The 18,986-nt window shown below is 38.2% G+C and overlaps 1 protein-coding gene across 7 annotated transcripts in view; it reads left to right on the forward strand.

Moving 5' to 3' along the window:
• Positions 1 to 18,043, forward strand: part of LOC109479249 (kinesin-like protein KIF28P) — a 29,600-nt gene extending 11,557 nt beyond the window's left edge. For 3 of the 7 annotated variants that reach the window (XM_019781185.1, XM_019781190.1, XM_019781184.1), the window contains 19 exons: positions 1,861 to 2,080; positions 2,942 to 3,036; positions 3,230 to 3,336; positions 3,679 to 3,739; positions 4,388 to 4,570; positions 5,319 to 5,625; positions 6,202 to 6,339; positions 7,257 to 7,399; positions 7,718 to 7,866; positions 8,336 to 8,377; positions 8,757 to 8,891; positions 9,701 to 9,784; positions 10,805 to 10,867; positions 11,029 to 11,175; positions 11,460 to 11,582; positions 14,974 to 15,132; positions 16,273 to 16,353; positions 16,857 to 17,010; positions 17,258 to 18,043. In XM_019781185.1, the coding sequence (XP_019636744.1) occupies positions 1,861 to 2,080; positions 2,942 to 3,036; positions 3,230 to 3,336; positions 3,679 to 3,739; positions 4,388 to 4,570; positions 5,319 to 5,625; positions 6,202 to 6,339; positions 7,257 to 7,399; positions 7,718 to 7,866; positions 8,336 to 8,377; positions 8,757 to 8,891; positions 9,701 to 9,784; positions 10,805 to 10,867; positions 11,029 to 11,175; positions 11,460 to 11,582; positions 14,974 to 15,132; positions 16,273 to 16,353; positions 16,857 to 17,010; positions 17,258 to 17,313 (2,447 nt within the window). In that variant the 3' untranslated portion in view covers positions 17,314 to 18,043. Of the gene's footprint in view, positions 1 to 904; positions 1,020 to 1,860; positions 2,081 to 2,941; positions 3,037 to 3,229; positions 3,337 to 3,678; positions 3,740 to 4,387; positions 4,571 to 5,318; positions 5,626 to 6,201; positions 6,340 to 7,256; positions 7,400 to 7,717; positions 7,867 to 8,335; positions 8,378 to 8,756; positions 8,892 to 9,700; positions 9,785 to 10,804; positions 10,868 to 11,028; positions 11,176 to 11,459; positions 11,583 to 14,973; positions 15,133 to 16,272; positions 16,354 to 16,856; positions 17,022 to 17,257 lie in introns of those variants that run through there. The other 4 variants (XM_019781189.1, XM_019781188.1, XM_019781186.1 and 1 more) reach the window with 4 other exon arrangements.
• Positions 18,044 to 18,986: the final 943 nt, after the last annotated feature.

Here is an 18,986-nt window from a genome sequence, read left to right on the forward strand (position 1 = left end):
TGTGTAACTGACATATCCTGAGTTCTTTTGTGAAAGTTAGTTGCATAATCCGTTAGGTCTTTCTTAATGGCTGGTTCGTCGGCTTTTGTGCGGATGTACACTTTTCTCTTAGGTTTCCTGTTTTGTTTCAGTGCCAGGTTAACGTCCACTAGAACCATGTCGTGGTCACTTATCCCCGGGACTACTGTGGTCTTCTCAATTATGTTGGGGTTATTAACTAAGACCAGGTCCAAGAGATTACCATTTCTAGTTGGTTCCTGGACTGTTTGAAATAACCCGTGGTTATCCATTAGGTTTAGTAGTTTCTCTGCTTGGCCTGTGTAGGCCTGACTGTTGTCAGCTACAGTGGTATCCCATTTGATGCCAGGGGTGTTGAAATCGCCAAGAATGATCACATTGTCAGAGTTTATTGGCAATTTATTGGTAGATTTTCTGACAAAAGGGCATTAATTTAATATCATTATGGCAAAATGATGAGTAATTTTGCTCCAAACACTGTAGCGGCTATACTTCGGATCCAAAAAATTCACTTGCCCAATCAAGCAAGGAAAAGGGCATATGCACTTGCCCGAACAATACTTTTACTTGCCCTGGGCAAGAGGGCAACAGGACTTGTCCAACCCTGCTTCAGATTTTCCAAGTTTAAAATGTTCTTCCAAATCTTAAATGACAACTTCTTAAAATCTTAAATCACTCCAAACAGTGACCTCTGACCTGACCAATGACATGGTGACTGGTGTTGGGTTACATAATGTTGCAATTTCATGGTATGCTCTGCTCCTGTCACCATATACTAGTAGTACATGTATGTGAATGTGTTTGAGTAAGTTACATTATGCATTTGCTTTGCAAATGTTACTTCTCTAGTTAATCTACATGTATATCATTACTTCCAAATCCCCAGGTTGAGTTCAGTATGCTGGAGATCTATAATGAACAGGTCAGAGACTTGCTGAACCCTGCCTCCAAGAGAAAAGGAGGACTGAAAGTCCGCCAGCACCCCAAACTGGGCTTCTATGGTTGGTATACCTTCTCAACCAACTTCTACCTTCAACTAATACAATTTACCATAATCAGGCTAAGATAAAATTATGTATTATGCAGCGTACGGTAATCGTTGCAATTTAAAGGACAAATCCAATACTTTCAGTTTTGGGGCCTTTCCACCCAAAATCCTATTTGTAAATGGTGATTTATTGGTTTCTGCCAACGCCGCACATATTTGCGGTGATATCTGACATGCTCGATGTTCCCTGGCTAGCGCCCGATTGTCCGCTAGGCGGCGCTGCGACTGGACCTGTGACGTCACCTCCGGTTATATATATTTGCTGCATTCACTGTTACCACCATACAGTAAATAATGGCAATGGTTTCTGAACAGTTTCTAGTATGATTCATACTTCTCAAAGTCTGAGTGGTGCAGATAAGGCAAGTAGGAAAAAAATGTTGTGTTTCCTAACTGACTCTAGAAAAAAACGGCCAACACTAGCTTTTTTTTTGTGCAAGGGACATAAATTTTTTGAGCTGATCGACCTTTTCTAGCTCAGTGATCTGACACCTGAGTGATGAAACATTGTACAATTGTTTGTTTGTTTTTTTATTCAAAACAGAGGTGTCCCCATGCAAGTTTTTCCATGTATTATATAATAAGTTCACTAGAGATTGCCAAAGTCTGAAAAAAAAGAGAAAATTCCTACCTACCGACCCTAATTTTTTCAGGACCGAAACAGGAAACATATCATTTTTTTCCTAGGCCTAATATTTGTCTGGTGCAGGTAATTTCAATGTTACTGCTCTGGTGCAGGTATGCAAAAAGAAATGTTTCGAGTCCTGATCAGTTGTGCTCCACCTTTTTTTCAGCCGACGGCCTGAAGACGGTAGCAGTGAACAGCTACCAGGACATTGAGAACAGGATGGAGGAGGGAACCAAGAACCGTACTGTCGCTGCAACTAACATGAACGCCACGTCTAGCCGTGCACACACCATCGTTGGGATCAAGTTCACGCAGAAGTACCAGAACGCAGCAGGACAGGAGACAGCCAAGAGCTCAGTCATCAACCTGGTGGACTTGGCTGGAAGGTATGAGGAGCATGTTTGTTGCTCAACATTGCATTAAATTTGTTTAAAGTTAAAACTTTTTGATCCAACACAAAAATTCTCTCACCAGTAGATCTTTTGACCAGTCACTCTGGTCTTCCTCAGTAGCCTGACCCAGTGAAGCTTGTCACGTGGCTTCTTTGAAGTGTGACGTCAACACTGGGTCAAAGGTATCTGGTACATTGTAGACGATGTCGACCCCCATCTTGGTTCAATGTAGGGTGATGGGCCCTACATCAAAGAAGCCACGTGACAAGCTTCACTGGGTCAGTCTAATGAGGAAGACTAGAGTGACTGGTCGAAAGCTCTAGGTGAGAGAATTTTTGTGTTGGATCAAAAAGTTTTAACTTTAAACATGTAACTACCAAGTTACACAGATGAACTTTCATGATAGTATTGCATTAAATTTCTATGTTCTATTTAATTACTATGCAATGTTACATTCTGAATTTCGTGCAGGCAAAGTATTTTCTGCCAATATTCTGGTATGGGGATAAAGATAAAAGAATGAAGGAAGAGAGGAGAGATGGAATGAATGAAATAGAAGGAGTAGTGTGTGGAAGATAAGCAAAGAATTGGAAAGAGAGAGTGGAAGTGTGAAAAGAGCCCCTGAGAGAAATTAGTGAAAAGGAGTTATTCAATCACTTTGAATTTTGGACCTGTGGTATAGTGTCAGATGGAAATAACCAAAATGAGAGCAATATGACCTAGAAAAATTTTGTTTACACAAAAATATTTGCTGTAGTTTGGGGAATAAAAATTGGGAAAGACAATTTTAGTGTAACTTTCACCTAATAACTGATTGTGACACATACATGTAACATGAGATTTGCTGTTCCATAGTGAGAGAGCTGAGAGCACAGGTGCAACTGGAGACAGGCTGAAGGAAGGAGCAGCCATTAACCAATCACTGTCCTCCCTCGGTAATGTCATTGCAGGTAAGAAAAATGCAACTTGTCATCTGTGACATAGACAGGATCATATCAATTTTAGTATTTGAAAGCCATTAAATGTTCGATGAAGTTTATAAAAGATTTTTCTATGATATTCAGTTCCATACTGAATTGTTCTGATCTAGTTATAGTTTTCTGTTATATAATGATTGACGAGACAGTGTGCATTGCCCTCCAGCCCTGGTGGATAAGGCCAATGGGAAGCAGGTTCGGGTGCCGTACCGTGACTCCACTCTGACTAAACTGCTGAAGAATGCTCTGGGAGGGAACAGCAAGACCATCATGGTAAGGCCATATAGCTCCTGACAAACGCCCATAACTTTTTTGAAAAACATTTCTTTGAAAAACTCCAGAAGGTGATAAGCCTGTCCTGGTAAAATAAATTAACAATAAAGTTGTTTAATATGTTTTGATGAATTTAAAAAAAAAGAACTACTTAGAAATTTAAGGTTAAAGGTACAAAAATCAAGAAATAAAGTTAACCCTTTCAAAATCATCACTTCATCATATACAATATAGGCTACAAAGAGTTGTTTTTGCATGTACTGGTACAGGAGTGTAAATATTTACTTACTGTTTATCCAGGGCTAGAGTTGATTGTTGGCATTTATGTGTCTTTCTGTATAGATAGCAGCTATCAGCCCTGCAGATATCAACTATGATGAGACCTTGTCTACCCTCAGATATGGTATGTAAAAAATCTTCATTACCTTTCAAGGTTATGCACATTATCTGATATAGTTAGCAGTCAAATTATAAACATTTTTAATTACAACTGAATATCAAGAAACTCCTTTAAGCTGATATGAAGCATTATTTGGGTTCTAATTACTAAGGTTTGAATATTTTTGTATTCTGACTGAATACTGAAATTTAAAAAAAGATAATAAAATCGTGTTATGCAGATAAATTCTGGATGAATGTGACTGATACATGTAGGCCATTGAAATGTTAACACAGCAAAATAAATTAATAGTTGTGAGACCTTCTTTGTAATGCAATTTCAGGGCTGCTGACACAATCTGTGATATTGACTTGCTTCACAAGAGCACATTTGAGTCAGTATTTCATACTTTGGGGCATTTAAAACTGCAGAAACAAGCCCCAAGATGAGTCCTTTATTTTCTGGGTGGTACCCTAAAAATCAGCCAGTAACCATTTTCCGTCAGAATATTGGGAATTTTTGCTCCACGAGGGTCAATATACATTGGGATAGTGTGGTTTCAATTCAATATGTAGATATTAGATGTCTAGAATATTAGCTTTGAAAAATCAGGTTTCCAAGCCTTACAAACTGCACTGGATGCCTTTAAATACCCTTTTCCCTCTGTCACAGCTGATCGAGCAAAGCAGATCAAGACGAAGGTTGCAGTGAACGAGGATCCGACAGAGAAGCTGATTCGTGAGCTTCAGGAGGAGAACGAGAAGCTGAAGAAACTTCTGGAGTCTGGAGGAATCCCGGAGAAGCTGGATGATGATGATGATGATGAAGAGGACGTAAAGTCACTGTCTAAGGATGGTTGGTTTAAAACTCTTCATGGACTTTTTTGTTTTCTCCTTCAAGCCCAGTACCTTCAAAAATTAAAACTCTTGACCCAACAGGAGATAATTCTTACCTAGAGCTTTCAACCAGTCACTGCAATTATGATCTTCAAAAGACTGACGCAGTGAGACTTGTCATGTGGCAGAAATGAAGTGTGACGTCAACAGTTATCTGGTAAACAATGTTGGTCCCGGTCATAGTCAAGTGATGGGCCTTGATGCAAATAGCCTCTTTCACCCATCTCAGGAAATAGTCTTGTTAAGTGTCTAATATTCAATATTCAATGTACATTAGGCCACACCAATTTAATTTGTTGTTTCTTGGATTTTTTTAGAAAATATGAAGCCAAAATATGAACCCAAAATATGAAGACAGATGAAAAAAAAAACAGGCCAAGGCACCTCATGATAGCCGGAAATGTTCCGATATGAGCCATGAAGTCAACATACCAGGCTGGTTTACAATTAACACAATAGATTTTGAACTTTGTTCCACTGTTGGGGCCAAAATATGTCATTTATTGAGCATTTTGCAGTTGATTCAGAACCTAAAATCTCTTTTTTTTTTGCAAAAAAAGAAAAAAATGGACAGGGCAAATCCGAGAAGCAACAAATTAAATTGGTGTGGCCTTATATGTAGATGTAAAACTTCTGAACTGACTGAACTTGGCCGTGAGTGCTCCAGGAACCTTGCCTTCATTTGTACTCGTCCATGTTGTTTCCAGAGCGTGAGAGAATCCGTAAGGAGTTGGAAGAGGAGATGCAGGCTCGTATCCTGGCCTCGGAGCAGGAGATGGAGGAGATGAAGAAGACTTGGGAGGAGAAGATGCAGCAGAGCCACACCGGTCCCACTGTGCCTGACGCCGGCGCTGCCAGGAAAGAGAAGGAGTCCACTCCGCACCTGTACAACCTGAACATCGACCCGCAGCTGACAGGCATGATCGTGCACCTGCTGAAGCCTGGACAACACCTGGTGGGCAGCAGTAATGAGGAGTCTGGGGAAACTCCCAGCATACTGCTGAAGGGACTCAAGTAAGGCTTCTAGATAACACTGTATTTGACCATGATGTGTTTTTCTTCTTTGTTTTCTTTCATAGTCCAGATAAATGTTAAAATGTTGACCCATGGACTGGGTTAAGGAGGTTGCACATTTTTACTCATCTATACATGTATGTATTTTGGATCAGTTGGCCTCTCAGAAATTAGGCAGTATTTTCGTCAAATTGAATGAAGCATCCAATCTATATTCATTGATTGAATTTATGTACAACTTTTGGTGTTTGTTGTACTCCTTTTTTCGAACACCTTATACACAAAGTGTAGCATCTGTATCTGTGTACATGTAGCCGGTATAATCCCCTTACACAGTGTAACACACCAGCTCTGCAGGCACCCTGCACAGTGGAAGCTACAGCTATAATATTACACCAAACAACCTGCTATATTCACCCAACCTTTGCACATATAACTGCAGGTGTTGTTTAGAGATAATGCCCCAATGGTCCTTGGTGGCAGAGAGTTTCACTCTATACAGTCATTATATTGTTCTAGGAAAATACGAAATTTATGGAAAATTTTTTTGTAATGATGCATTATTCCTGACCACAGTATCCAGCCTCAGCATGCTGCCTTCATAGTGGAGGGAGACAAAGTGTTTCTGGACCGCTGTCAGTCCAGCCCAGATGCAAAGATTATTGTCAATGGACAACCTCTTACTGAGAAGGATGAACTGGAGCACAATGACAGGTGAGAAGGGAAAAAAATTATAGTGGAGAATGAAAATCATTGACTGTTGTATACTAATGTATGACTATTTTTAAGAAGAAAAATTCTGATTGGGATGATGAACCGAAAAACAGAGTTTAAGGGAAAGTTTGCAAAGTGGTGAATGTATTAGTTTGTTACAAAATGTATGGCTTCACCACGGTATGTGTGGTGAAATTATATTGATGAAAAACAATATTTTTCTTTGTGTTTCTCATTCTACCCCACTTCATTGAAAGGATTAACTTTGGGGACCAAATGACCTGATGACATTTGCAATCTCCAAGCAGATACAGGGTGGCATGGGTATCTTCGGGCAGATACACAGTGGCTTAGCCTTCAAGAAGATATAGTGTGGCATGGATCCCATCAATCTACATGTTAAACAGCAAAATGCATTGGAAGATTCCATTGCTGCATGGGGTATAGACTGTTGGATCACTTCACATTTTGAACAGAGATGACTTAGGAACAATCCGCCAAAAAACAGTTACTCAAGCAACTGGATATGATTTTGAAAACGTCAGACGTTTCAGCTAGTATCCACTAGCTTTCGTCAGTGACTGAGAGACCAGAGGGGAAACCCTCGTCAGTCACTGACGAAAGCTAGTGGATACTAGCTGAAACGTCTGACGTTTTCAAAATCATATCCAGTTGCTTGAGTAACTGTTTTTTGGCGTATCGTATTACCTGGATGTCTAACCTTCATCGACGTATTTAGGAACAATCCATTTGTGTGGGAGGGGGATAGGTCCATTTTTGGTATGGCCGGGATGTGGTGAAGCCATGCTGCATTTGCTCCTGAGCAAATGTCGGCCTTTCTAGTTATATGTATATTAGCTAGTTAACACAAGTGCTAAAATTGCACCTGTTGATCAATATGCTTGTTATCCTTACAGGATCATGTTTGGAGCCAACCATCTGTACATCTTTGCTCATCCCAAACAAGCAGGCAGCCAGAAGCAGCCGGCCATGACGTATGAAGAGGCTCAGGCTGAGATCAATCAGAACTCTGGGTTTGTCCTGGGCAAAGGTTCACTGGGTAAGCTGGACATGGAACAATGACATACACTTCTTGTCTACAGCACCAGGAATACAATTAGTGCATAGATTCAGAGCTAGATTGGGGATCAAAATCATGAGCTACCAAATGCAAGGCAAACAGTCTACTTGGCCACTGCAATATATAATATTATATACAATGTCATGTACATTGTATATAATTTGGTTCATCAATTTTGAAACACTGTTTCTTCTAGTTTCTATCATGTCAAATGTTAGTGAGCATCACAAATGGTTTTGCACTATGATTTCAAATAACGACTTGCTGGTGATTAATGAATAACACATTGTTTTTCAGATGACCTCATCCTTAACGATGACCTTGTTGAGGTGATGCCAGCGATAGAACAGGCCAACGACATGAGCGAGGAAATGGACAAGAAGGTCAAGTTTGAGGTTGTCATCGTGCCAGCGAAGGTTCTAGGGATAGTCGGAAGTAAGACTGAGGTAGGTGGTAAGAATGTGTTGTTTATAATTACCTTGAGTTTGCTTGTTGATACTTCTAGTAGTAATCTTATTATCTGCACATTACATTTACAAATGAATATAGTTAAACATTAGATAATAGTGAAGAGGAATTGATCTTACAAATTTGTACTCTCGTGGAAAGACTTTTTACATTTTTTTTCAGTCCTTTGCCTCTCCTTGGTACTAAAGTACCATCTGTTGAATATGCATTAATTATAATGAATACCCAGGAGCACACAGCTATTAGCAAAAAGTAGCATTGGGCTTGCACACCTATATGTACTTAAATTAAATATGTATATGCCAATAGGTAATAAAATTTATTTTCACAAAAAATCTATGACTATTTGATGCAGATTCAGTGGGCAAAGCTATGATAGCCATTGGTTATACATGTATATTTGTGATCTATAATTTATTGTAATACATTATGTCTTTTCTATTATAGCCATCCAAAAGGAAGCCCCCTGAGGTACAATCTACTGCCAGGGTGATGATTACACACAATTTATCTTTACCAGCACTGCATGTGTCATGTCAATAGTCTATAAATACACCACTAACGTGCTGTTTATGATACACAGGGCTGGTGCATTATTCACTACTTCGTGTACGTTGCACGGTCACCTAAACAGGAATAAATTTGAGAAGACTGCATTTCTCTCTTAGAATTTTCTCTCCAAATAAACACTAAAAAGATTATAATCCTGACCTGCACATACCCTAACTACTAAGGAGATGACCACAAACCAACAACAACTGTTACAAAAAATGCATGCGTAATCAGCCAAACTGGAAATTTGCTTCTAGATTAACTATTTTTAACAGTTTTAGAGAAATCACACCTGTCCATTAATGTCATTTTACAGGTGATGGTGAAAATGAGGAATGTTGACTTGGGGCTTGAGTATCTGTGGACCAAGGCCAAGTTCATGAACAGAAAGTACCTGATGGATGAGATGTACGAAAGCTTTTCTGATGGAGAAGACATCAACTGGCCTGATGTAAGTAACAGTTGATTCTGAGTTTTGTCATTAGGCTAAACCAATTTAATTTGTTGTTTCTCTGATTTTTTCAGAAAAAATCAGGAGCGACAGGGCGACATTTAAAAAAAAAAGCAGGCCAAGGCACCCCGTGATATCCGAAAATGTTACAATATGAGCCATAAAACATACCAGACTGGTCTATAATTAAAACAATAGATTTTGAACTTTTAATGAAACAAAATTGCATTGTTACATTGAAGAACTCGAAAGAAAAGGACTTTTTGCAACTGTTGGAGCCAAAATATGTCTTTCATTGAGCATTTTGCAGTTAATTTAGAACAAAATGTTTTTTTTTTTTTTGCAAATCAGAAAAAAAAATGGACAGGACGATCCGAAACACAACAGATTAAATTGGTGTGGCCTTATGAAGTAACAAAATTTATGTTGAGGTCTGCCTGCATGGCGGCATTGCATGCATAAGGTAAAGTCAATTATCATTTTTCTCTGTAATTACCTCAATGAAAAATGGAAATATTGTTTATGGTATGTGTGTGTGTGTGTGTGTTTTCGTGTTTGTGTCTGTCTTTGCATGGCCAATAGGTTAGTTTGTAATAGATATGGTTGGGTTCAGTCTGTCCCAGAGGATTAGCGCTCCCTGTCCTCATTGACAGCTACCAGCTCATGTTGCACAATCAATAAAGAAAGACTTGTAGACACCATCATTATGGTGAAATTAGGACACAGTAACCATCATATAAAATCTGAATATAGGTGTGATGTCTCCAAATTCTTGTTTATCCATTATTAATGTCATCCCACATGTACAGGAGAGAGACCCCTTCACGGAACCTCCTGACCATGAAGAAATGATTGGAGGGCTGCACCTGTACCTACAGAGCATTGGTTACAAGGTAAAATATTATCATAACCTTGCAGACTTACTCAAGATGGCAAAAGTTTTGGTAATGCCTTGGGTTGGAGATCTTAGATTAAGTGACCACCTCTCCGTTAACAGGATGACTTAGACCACCTTGAAGCACAGTATAATAAAAGAGGCAAAATCATACTAGAAAGGCCGACATTTGCTTGGGAGCAAATACAGCATATTTCAGTCCATCTCCCTCCCACGCAAAAGTGGACTATTCCAAACTTACCCAAGTGCAAAACTGCCAAAGGTTCTCAAATGAATGAATTAAATAGTAGCTATATGAGAACAAAGATGCAACAACAAGTACTTTGAATCTCGAAAGCTTTACTAATCTTATTACAGGTATGCAAAAACTAACAATGATGAGATTTGATACATTTTGAAGGTCTTAGGCACATAAAATTGAATTTGTGGGTCATTACGCACCACTTAGGTGCAATGTGACCTCAGGTAACCCGCAATGGAACACGTGTTCCATGGATGGAACCGGCCATTCTTTAGATAGAACATGGAATGGGTACAGCACTTTTGGCCCTTTTTTGGCTGAAAATAGCCATTAAAGTCCCCCAAATGAGTCATTTGGAAGTGGTGTATGCCAAATATGTGACTGCTATTCTGTAGACACACGTTCAAGGTACACTTATACCGAATTTCAGATCATTTGGTTGTAATACCAGGGCTCAGGATCAAAAAATCCATTTTTGTCGAAAAATGCCCCAAAAAACCTTCATAAAAATTTTCAAAGGCATGTTTCAAAAAAATGAAAAAAAACGTCTGGGGGTATTAAAATGCCCACTCTACCTCCATGCCAAATTTCAGGTCATTTGGCTGAATGATGGCTGAGTTGAATCCCTTTGACTGTTTGGCAGGAGGAGGAGGAGAAGGAGGAGAAACATGAGGGAACACAATATATTTCATCCATACCATGGTATGGACTGAAATATAAATACCTTTTTTAAAGTGTCTGTAATATTTTTGTATAACCTACCCCATTCCCCTATAGATTGAGGCCAAAGAGCAGTTAGATCTGACCGACATCAAAGGCATTGAAGTGGGCAAACTCAACGTGAGTGGTATCATTGTTGAATTTACTTCCTGGATAATACAACTCTGACCAGGCTTGAAGTAGAATGTACTATAAATTTTACAATTACAACATCTTCTATTGTATTCAAAGAACCAAAAACAAATATAGTATAAGTAAATAGAGAACGTATCCTTTCCCAGGTGGAACTATGGCCATGTACACAGACAGGAAAGGTGTTAAGGGATGAGGATGCTTTTGTTGACGACCCGGAGACAGACCTGAAAGGACAACCGCTGGCCTTCAAGGTCAAGATCCTGAATGCTCGGGGACTTCCTGATCGCTTTACGGTTAGTCAATTTTCTTCTTTATAAATTTATTCAGCATCAGGTATGTTGTTCTCATTTTTTATCAATACATGTAGTATGCAGGTACATTGTATGCAGAAGTAAGTCTTTCTATAATTTTATACTTTTACTAACTAAATTAAGGTGTTTGATATTTTATTCCATTCAAAGTATTGGACATTGGTGATAAGTTGCAGTTCAATGATCTTCATATTGTTGGTTGTTGTTTTTGGAAAAATAATGACTGAACTGAAGAAAGAAAAAGAATTGTCTTTTTCATATTTTAGGACATCTACTGTAAGTTCCGAGTCTACACCATGGAGCCCTTCCAGACACAGACGATCAAGAAAGCCATCAACCCAGACTTCAAGTTTGAACAACTCGTCTCTTTCAATGCTATTGACTCACAGGTGAAACATCCAGCTGTTTTACTTACTTATTGACATTAAGGAGAGCCACACATCTTGAGCACGTTAAAGATCCCACCTCACTTATCAAAAAGAGCAGGGGTCCTTCCCAGTATGAGTGGTTCAAACCTTTAGATCTCATCTCAGGGTTGAACCCCAGTTTTTTGGGGTCACAATTTGATTCTGAACAACCTCAACTCCAGCGATTGTCTCTTTCAGGAAACAAGAGTTCCGAGATCTCATACCTCCATGAAATATGGGCTTGCATTGTCATACTTCATTTCAGCATGTTCTCATTAATTATGCAAATAACCTGTACATTAACATAATATATGCATATTGGTGCTAACCTTTTAGTAACTTATACATGTCACAAGCAGGGGTCTCCCCAGGAATTTTTAGGGGAGTGGTGGTGGCATTTTTTGGAGGGCACGCAGTGGCCATGGGAGGGCACGCAGTAGGAGAAGCTGTTGCATTTTACCCTTCTGAAATGCAGTTTGTAGCCTTCTCCTGCAACTTGAGTTAAAAATCTGACTAACTAAAGAGATAGAAAATCAAGCCCAATTAAGTACAAATATAGGGGATTAATGAGTATTTGTACAACAAAATATACACATCCATTTCAACGTAATAAGTGGTTGGTATGGTACATTGTCTAGTCTGGTCAAAGTCTGGATTCTGAAGAAAAAAAACTTCTGAAGAAAACCAACTTCTGAAGAAAACAACTTCTGAAGAAAAAAAACTTCCGAAGGAAAAACTTCTGAAGAAAAAAACAACTTCTGAAGAAAAACAACTTCTGAAAGAAAAAAAACTGAAGAAAAACAACTGAAGAAAAACAACTTCTGAAGAAAAAAATTCTGAAGAAAAAAATTCTGAGTTTTGATTGGTTTCCATCCCATTGTTTTCCTAAAAATCAATAATGTGATTGTATCAATTTTAAACGCCCTAAAATTAGCTAAATCGGCACTTTAGGGTGATTGCGTAATATTCGTGCCCTATGACCTTTGACTTTTTACGGGTCATGCAGCTCTCTCGCCAGTGCCCTCCCACCCCTCAGCTGTCCGTTTTATGGGGAAATTTCTACTTTTTCTGAGGTTTCGGGGCCTAAAAACTAACACCAGAGGGAAAATAAACCACATTTGTTATTTTCATGGTAAATATCGCTAAAATGGACCACGCATTTTTCTTCCGCATTGCCGATTGTGACAAGGTATAAAATTCCCATCATTAACTAATAAGGAGTCACAAAATGTTCACATAAATTATGCAAATTAGGACATCATTTGCATAATTGATATCTGTTGATGTTCCACCTGCCACAGATTAAATAAATTACATGTATAGCAGTACCATTATATGAAACACTGTAATAATAGAATTTCCTCATTAATTATGCAAATTAAGTCCTCATTTGCATAATTTGCATTTAATCATGCACACCTGTCTCTCAGGTACCTACACGCCAAAAATGATGAAAATACGTTGTTCCAATCTGGACTTATTGGCTTTGAAAGTTTTTACCAGGAACTAACCTGCAGTTCCAGAACAAGCTGCTAGGGGGATTAAACTTACGCCACTTATTCCTGACAGGATAAGCTATCTGTCACCAAAAAGTCAAGACCATAGCTTGTTCAGGACAAAAGATCCAAAAACCGGTTCTGCTGCAGTACCAAGGTCATCCACCAGGAGGCCCATACTTGACCTTGACCTTTGTCTTTGCAAGACTTACCATCATACCAAATATCATCACAATCCATAAAGGCATTCTGAAGTTATGCTGACTACAACGTTGCGGAAACACACACAGACACACACACAGACAGACACACACACAGACAGACACACACACAGACATACATACAGACAGACAGGCCAAAAACAATACCTGCCTGGTTGTGCCTGGTTTTCCCGTGCAATGACTTTTGCAGCAGATTATGATAAATGTGAACTCAAACATGAACCATCGGAAACTCCTTCGTCACTTTTTTACCACACACTACCACGGACCCCTGTCGCAGAAGAATTGGTGTGTGCACCGTTAGATGAATCCTTTAGCAAAATGATTATATAATGATTACATAAATCTTTATAAACAAGAGTTCCGAGATCTCATACCTCCATGAAATATGGGCTTGATATGTAAATGTAAATTTCTTCTTTAATTACGCAAATGACCTCTGCATTAACATAATATATGCATCGTGATGTTAACTTTTGATTAACTTAAAGATGTCCCAAGTATGACATTCCCATCATTCACCATTGAGAAATCATAGATTTTTTGCATTAATTATGCAAATTAGGTCATCATTTGCATAATTAGTATCTGTTGATGTTCCATCTGCCATAGGTTACATACATTACATGTATGAAAGTTCTATAATGTAAAACACTGTAATTATAGAATTTCCTCATTAATTATGCAAATAAAGTCCTCATTTGCATAATTTGCAGTTAATTATGTACATCTCTCTGTCAGATACCTACACACCAAAAATGATGAAAATACGCTGTTCCTATCTGGACTTATTGGCTTTCAAATATTTCGCCCGAAAGTCCCCTGCAGTTCCAGAACAAGCTGCTAGGGGGACCAAACCCACAACACTTATTCCTGACAGGAAAAGCTATCTGTCACCAAAAATTCAAGACCATAGCATGTTCAGGACCAAAGATACAAAAACCGGAAGTTCTGCTGCAGTACCAAGGTCATCCACCAGGAGGCCCATATTTGACCTTGACCTTTATCTTCCTAAGACTTATCAGCATACCAAATATCATCACAATCTATAAAGGCGTTATGAAGTTATGCTGACTACAAATGTGCGGAAACACACACAGACACACACACAGACACACACACACACACAGACACGCAGACAGACGCCGCCAAAAACAATACCTCCATTTTTCATGGAGGTAATAAGTAAATCTCTGTTGAACAATATTCACTTAAATGTCTGCATGAGCCATTCCCATACTCTACAGTCAACTGTGCCCGGTATCACATCAACACACTTACAGAACCAGATATGCTACTCAGAACACCTTCAAACTAGACAAACCAAAAACAAACAGCACTAAAAAGCCTTCACATACAGAACTACTGCAGCATGGAACTCTCCACCACATGGGCTGAAAACAGTGTCATCACATGAGAAGTTCAAACAAGGCCTACTAAAACACATGAGGGACATGAATAAGCAGCACATACGATGTTACACATTTGTTCTCTTTTAAATAACGATGTAATGTAAATGTATATGTAATTGTATGAGATGTATTGTTATGCCTTATGTATACCCTCTCCTGGAAGAATAGCTGCCACCCTTGGGTGGGCAGCTAAAGGAGAGCTTTTCCTCAATAAACCTCAAACCCAATTGTGCTTGTGTTTCAGGAGCTGGACTACCTGTTGAATGGCTCTGCCTATGTCCAGCTGTTTGGGAAACAGGTGCCAAAGAAGCGTGAAGGGAAGAAACTCACCACCAAACAGATTGTCAAGAAATCTGGCATGCTGAAGGGAAAGGACATTGGAGCTGAGAATATGCCCAAAGCTGTATGTTATTATGATGTCACTATTATAATTTTTTTGATAAGAAATTATTTTTTTACAACTGCAATATCTAAAACTAGAAATTTCAACAGCACGTTATTATTTACAAATTGAAGTATTAAATCTGCCATTCTTTGACGATTGCCCAAATTTTTTTTCTTTGAGTGGGTTAAATCTCAGAATGCTAGCTGTAAGTCTTCTTGAATTGGATTTTTGTCTAGGTTTTTTAATAATCTGTCACCACAATGTGCTATTCTCACAACATGTTACACACACCATTCAGTCAAATATTCATTTAGAAAGGCCTACATGAAAAATAAATGTGCTTAATGGAGAATAAATTGAGCCTTAAAAAGTTAGAAGTCTTGAAAAATTAGACAAATAACTAGAAAGGCCAATATTTGCTTTGGAGCAAATACAGCGATGGGTTCACCACATTTTACCACATGGCAGGGAAAGAATGAGAAACACAAGGGAAAACAATGATTTACATTGATATAACTATAATATGAAGTAAAATACAACTAAAACAACAGTTGGATAGCTATTCCCTACTTTATTGGTTAGGATTTTTAATTGCATAATGCAAACTGTTGATTTTCAAAATAAAAAAAAAAACGTCCATGCCCGGCATTCCAATGCTGGAGCAGGAAAGCTTGAAATACCTACCAAAACACTTGAATACAGACATACTGTCAGTATGGAAATGCTTCTGTGCAGGTGTTAATCAAGTTAAATCCCAACAGCCAATCAGCAAGAAGTATAGAGGAAAGCTGCATGCCTATTGGTTGATGCCCTGCATTCCATTCTGATGACTCATGCCCAAACGTGGTAAACAAGGCAAACTAACACAGTAATACATTTGCTATAACACAGCCAAAAAACTCAAATAAAACCATTCTAAAAGCCTGTATCACAATAATTTAAAAAACGCCTAGGGGTATTTGCCCACTGTACCTCCATACCAAATTTCAGGACCTTAGGCCCTAAAATGAAGAAGCTGAATCCATTTAAAAAATGGCAGGAGAAGGAGGAGAAGGAGGAGAAGAAGAAGAAGAAACATCAGAAAAAGCAATATGGTTTCACCACACCACTTCGTGGTGTGGTGAACCCATAATTATGAGTATTATATTTTATTTTTAGACTGTGGATGAAGGCAAGGTTGGCTACCAGTTCCAGATTTTGACTCTCAAGAAAAGACTGGAAAGGCTGGAGAAGAAAATGGTGAGATAGTATACTCTTAATACTATATAATAATACGCTAACACTTATCCTACATTAACATTTATCCACTAGATTACATAATTTTATCCAGCACTTTGAAAAACTGTCTATTTCGGAGATCACTGATGCACCTTCCTTCAGGTGTGAACAGTTAATATACTGGAGTGTAATATCCTTGGGTGCATTTGAGATCTCTTTAGATGCATTTTTCAGGGTGTTGGATATATGTGACCTGGTAGACTTATGTTAGTAGATGTTAAATGAGGATTGAAAAATATATTGAACATCTATAGTATTACCAGGGATTCTTGATTTACCAGAACGTTCTGTTATATAGCATAATATACAATCTAGTTCCCTCCTAGCTGTAGCTATTGTGTTACATTTATCTTCAGACAAATCTCAAGAAAGCAAGTACCTGAACAATTGTCAGAGAGCACTTTCAAAACGTTTACAAAATATAATATTATAATGTTGTTTTCTGTTATCAATTTTTCCTTTAGGCCCAAATGAACAAGGTGGTGGAAGTGGCAGAGAAGAGTAGTAAGATGCGGGTGAAGACAGAGACCATTAAGACAGTTCTCCATGCCAAGAACCCAGATGCTGTTGAGAAGGCCATCAAGACAATTCCCAAGGACAAAGGAGCCGGAGACAACGGTAAGAATTAGGTCCGTAAGTAGCTTCATCAGTTTAGGGGGATCATACATGTATATTATGAGGGTTCTTATATCACAACCCCGTAAGACTCAAATTACTTTTTTTTTTTTGCATGGTACTAGATTTTAAGTTACATTCTTATAATATAGAAGAACTTTATTGACACAACAAAAGTACAGTGACTTTTGGAAAACTAGACATTGAGACAGTCACATGGGTACAACATGTTTATCTTGCTTGCTTGCAGAAGGAGTAAATGGCCAGCCACCAAGCCAAGAAAGTAAAGCCTGTGTCCTCCTATAAATAAGATGGACTTCACCAGTTAGCATTACCAACTTTTCATCCCAGGTCCTGGAATGCCAAACATGTGCACCATGGGTAGATTGTATAAACATGAACTAAAGAATGTTACACAAACTTTCATTTGTCAATATCAACACTGCAAAGGTTGTATGGGAAGTCTTAATTTCAATGTGCTAGTGATTTCTTTCTAGATAAGTTTGAGTGTGACCTCTCACATGTTTACTACATGTATATCTACCTGCACAAAACAAAATTGTATACATATTGCTTAGAAGGCCCAGGGCCGATATGGATGTCTTTCATTATTAAAGTTCCCTGCATTGCCTGGTATTTATTCAATAGAATATGCTTTTAGATGAAGCACATTATAAAATATGGCAACAGCTTATTTTACATACATGTAACGTTAGTTGTCAACTTCGTGCCATAGTGGTTAAGATTGTAGATAACACACAAACACTGAAAAAGTGAACTCATAGGGATGCAGTTGTTGGAAGCTATATCATAATGTAAATATTGGCATATGTTTATGATGTTAAGAAATAAGTCTGAAGGACACTAAGGAGCTGGATTTGTTACACACATGCACAAATTTTAGGCAAAGTATTTTTGTATGGGGAAATAGTTTACTCAAGAGTGAATTTTGTGAGATTTTTTTGTGTTATTTTGTTTTTATTTTTGTAAAGTAAGTTAAGAGGTTGACAATGAATAAATGATGTGCATTGTAAAATGTCTTGTCTGCTTATTTATATACTCTATTTATGGCACTGCAAATAACAACATATTCTATAGAATGCAGTATATACTTGTCAAATCATGTCCTTTGATACATTGGTGTCCTTTGTTTCATTATGGTGTGTTCAGGTTAATTCATCAACACAAACGGCTTGTCCATTTACATGTATGAGGAAATGCTAGAATGGCATTGTTTTTAATATAAGGCTGTCTTCTGGTTGAGAATATGATAAACTGATATAATTCATGAAAATTTGGATCCTACTTGCACTATCAGGGGGATAATCTATAAGTTGTCAGCCATAAAGATTAACATCATTTGGCGAAGGTATGAACTCTAGTTCTATTTTTATTCTTGAGCAAGGGTTATTGACATATGTCATATTACTAGCAATAGGAGGTAGTGTAGGTTTTATTCCTGGTCATATGCATCCACCGTTTTGGGGGAAGGGGGGTTCTTTTAGCACCGCTTTTGAACAAAAAAATGATTTTTCACATTGAAGTAGCTCGTTTTGCTAAAGGTCTCGTAAAATTAACTTTCAAAAAGCACTTTATCTTCTCATCCTGCCGAGTCGGCTTCGAGTTAACAGATAATTGCTTCTATAGGTCTATTTTAATGTTCAAAGGTACTCTTACACTGTACGGCAAAGCACTAGAAATACAATTACATGATGGCGAATCGCCGGTTTTGATGCTAGGATACGTGCGTCATACAGTTTATTAGACGCGAGGCGTTTTGATATTTTCAGATGATCGCAAGGTGCCTTGAGGCTAAATCAGTAAAGTAGTTCATATTGAAAGCCTGCGTGTAATTGCTTATATCCCCTTTCACCTAGGGCAGTGAATATGAGTTTATTTGCTAATATAATGACTGCTACATGTGTGTCTGTCCATATGGAATATGGACAGACATACACACAAATGCAGATACAACCAAA

The sequence above is a fragment of the Branchiostoma belcheri genome, unplaced genomic scaffold (genome assembly GCF_001625305.1).
Source record: "Branchiostoma belcheri isolate BF01 breed outbred unplaced genomic scaffold, Haploidv18h27 scaffold47, whole genome shotgun sequence".
Classification (NCBI taxonomy): domain Eukaryota; kingdom Metazoa; phylum Chordata; class Leptocardii; order Amphioxiformes; family Branchiostomatidae; genus Branchiostoma; species Branchiostoma belcheri.